General features: G+C 34.8%; 1 protein-coding gene across 1 annotated transcript in view; it reads right to left on the bottom strand.

Annotated features, from left to right (window-relative positions):
- The window catches only part of dcc (DCC netrin 1 receptor), a 199,002-nt gene that overhangs the window by 40,648 nt on the left and 154,599 nt on the right, over nucleotides 1–3,755 (bottom strand). Inside the window, 1 exon segment of the mRNA XM_016524048.1 lies at nucleotides 1,957–1,997. Coding sequence (XP_016379534.1) covers nucleotides 1,957–1,997 — 41 coding nt within the window.

Here is a 3,755-nt window from a genome sequence, read left to right as displayed (position 1 = left end):
AGGTAGGTGTAGGGTTGGTGTAGGGCAATAGAATATACAGTTTGTACAGTATAAAAACCATTACGCCTATGGAGAGTCCCCGTAAACAACAAATACAAGTATGTGTGTGTGAGTGTATGTGTGTGTGTGTGTGTGTGTGTGTGTGTGTGTGTAAGTGAGTGTGTGTGTGTGTCGGTTTGGTCCCCTGTGTTCATCAGCACTTCAGATAAATGAGATATTTTGATTAAAATCAGTGCTGCTTCACCCACATCATGTTCAGTCGCTTAAAGGTACGGTTCATTTTCATCATAATTTACTCTCCCTCATGTCCTTCCAAACCTGTGTGAGTTCATTCTTCTGTTGAGGACAAAAGAAGATATTTTGAATAATATTTGTGACCTCCATAGTAAGACAAAAATATTACGGAAGTCAGTGGCTACTGTCATCTGTCTGGTCACAAATATTCTTCAAAATTTCCTCTTTTGTTTATTTCTAGAGCACAATTTAAAACAACAGAGTTGACCAAAGTGCTTTACATTGATACAAGTATAACAACATTCGAGACAAGACAAACAATAAAAGAGATTATATTAATCTCTTCAATACATTAAAAGCTAAAGAAAACAAATTAGTTTTTAACTTGAATTTAAAATCAGAAAGTGTTTGAGCAGTTCTAACGCATAACGGAAGGCTATTCTACATTTTAGGTGCAATAACAGAAAAAAGGTGAGTAAATAATGACAGAATTTTCATTTTTGGGTGAACTGTGGCTTTAAAACACAAGCCATGTGTGAAAACACACTACATGTCTGAATTGATCATGTTTATAGATAATCTCTAATCATCATGTTGCTTGGCAATTATAATCAGTCCACAGGCGACTGAGCTTTAGAATTCAAACGAGGAATTAATACGAGTTTACTGTGATTATGACTGTTAAAAGGGTAATTATTTCACTGTTTATTTTACGCTTTATTGCGTACGCAAATTAATATTTTACACTGCCTTGGTCACACACATTCACACATACACATGCCCTAATGTTTAATATTTGTACTTTGTGTATTTATGTCTTTTGAAACGCATTTGTTTATTTATTTATTTGTAAAAATATGTCTGTTTATGCCTCAAATATTCTATATGCTAACACTATTAAAAGATTGGGGTCAGTTTTTGAAAGAAGTGTCTTCTGCTCACCAAGGCTGCATTTATTTGATCAAACGTACAGAAAAAATATGAAATATTATTAGAATGTAAAACAGCTGTTTTCTGTGTGAATATCTGTTAAACTGTAATGTATTTCCGTGATGCGCAGCTGTATTTTCAGCATCATTACTCCAGTCTTCAGTGTCACATGATCTTCAGAAATCATTCTAATATGCTGATTTGCTGCTCAAGAAACATTTCTGATTATTATCAATGTTGAACACAGTTCAATTTTTGTGGAAACTGTGATACATTTTATTTCTCAGGATTCACAGATGAACAGAAAGTTCAAAAGAACAGCATTTGTTTGAAATAGAATCACTATAAATGTCTTTACTGTTACTTTTGATCAATTTAATGCATCCTTGATGAATAAAAGCATTAATTTCTTCCAGAAACAGTTAAACATCTTTCTGACTGTGTATTTCTGAGCTAAACAGCAAATGAAACGAGCAGAAGATTCAGAGCACAGACTGAACTACAGATAAAGAGGAAAGTCATTTCTCAGGTGGAGGAAGTTACTGATGAAAGATTCTAAAGACATTATTTCTTCAGAATTTTGTCACTGATGAATCATTCACATTAAGATCAGGAACATTAATTAACACAGTCAGTAAACTCAGAGTTGACCTTGATTTCATGTTGCGATTGCATGTTGAAAATAGCATTGCATATTTGTGTTCAGCAGCATTGTTTTAGTGTTTAGATGTTTACTGTACGTGTGTTTACAGTAACAGCTGTGATGTTCTGCTCATATAAGATCATTCTCACCGTTCAGGCTGCTCATGTCAATGCACACACACACTCACACACTCACACACACACACACACACACACACGTATGTATATGTACTAATATGTATATACTTTAGGCACTAATATGTGTCTTGGTACTAAAAAAGCACTAATAAGGTACTAATGTGTATCTTTTGAAAAGGTGACACCGCAGTGATTTTGTTCTGAGAGTGCACACACATCACAACACACATCTGTTATGTCATCATCATATGTTGAAAAAGGCGCTAAATCACTTGCGCACTAACTTTACCACAGTAACAGGGTGAAATGCCTCTTAAACATGGTGAAACTACAGCTACTTTTGCAACATTGTAAAAAGTGATGCTCTTCCTCTGTGTCTTTGTCATTTTCCAGCACAGATGTCTAAAGATTCTTAAATCAAAATACATTTACTGGAGACGCAAAATGATATTAAGATATCAAGAGTTATTTTCTGAGAAATGTATTAAAATAAAGTGAGTTAAAGCTTTAAACTAGAACAAATATTAGAAAGTGAGGTCAGATATTTTTCTGATTTTTCAAATTTTTTGTTCTGAACAAATATCTGATGTTATTTTGCCTCTCAAATAAATGTATCTTGATTTAAGGATGTTTGCATGAGATGTAAAATGACTTAACCAGGTTTCTGCACGTTTGATTGAATTGGACACAATACATCAATATGGTTTTACCTGAGAAGCAAAATGACAAAATAAGAAGTCTTGCTTTCTGAGAAACTGATCAAAATGAAGTGAGTTTTTGACCAAAACAAGAACAAATATCTGTCACTGGCCTCAGAAAAATCAACTTCATTCAAATAATAATAATAATAAAGTTTTCATTCCTCACGGACAGATATTTGTTCTTGTTTTAATTAAAAACTCACTTCATTTTGTTCAGTTTCTCAGAAAACAAGACTTCATGTCTTCATTCTTGATTTAAGGATGTTTATATATTTGCACTAGAAAACAAAATACTAAGAAGATCATTCATTTTTGCAGTGAATGCAACATTTAACATTTAATTTAAAACTTAATACTTCCTCCTTAATACTGATTTAAGACCTTTTTAGAGTCTAATTTGTCAAAAACATGAATTAAGGCTTGCACAAACCCTGCTTACGATAAGTCTTGTTTTCTGAAAAATGTATCACTTACTGTATGTTTACACCTAAAACAAGAACAAATATCTGTCAATGGAGTCAGAAAAACCTATTTACAGTAATATAAAGGGAAAACAAGATTATTTTTCACACTCCATTGGTAGACATTTTGTCTCTTGTTTTAAGCATAAAGTCATCAAGTTAAGACGTTTAGATATTTATACTGGAACACCAGACAGAAGTACTGATGAAGAGCATGATTTTTCGCAGTGAAGTCGATCTCTGCTCGGTCTGAGAGTAATTCTGCAGGCTCGTCTTCTCTATAATTTCACCAAACTCTTCAGATATAATGAGGTCCCCAAATACGCGAGGACAATCTCCGGAAGCTTTCTAATGTGTGCTGGAGAGCTCCAGTCATTCCCAGTGAAGGTGAGCCGGGTCTCAGTGTAATAAACCGAGGATGAGGCTCTGGAGGAGAATCTGGAGCGTTTGGAGTTTGTTTTCTTTGATCTTCAGACTCCAGTGTGTGTTTGGAGCAGGACCCGAGGAACCTGCCAAACATCAGTCTCACGGCTCTGATGAAGTTTACTGTGATTTATGAGCACACACACACACACACACACACATACACACTCGCACACACACACGCACACACTCGCACGCACGCACACACTCGCATGCACGCACACAC

Source organism: Sinocyclocheilus rhinocerous, unplaced genomic scaffold (genome assembly GCF_001515625.1).
Source record: "Sinocyclocheilus rhinocerous isolate Xijiao unplaced genomic scaffold, SAMN03320098_v1.1 scaffold991, whole genome shotgun sequence".
NCBI lineage: Eukaryota > Metazoa > Chordata > Actinopteri > Cypriniformes > Cyprinidae > Sinocyclocheilus > Sinocyclocheilus rhinocerous.
This window is presented reverse-complemented; position numbering and strand designations above follow the sequence as displayed.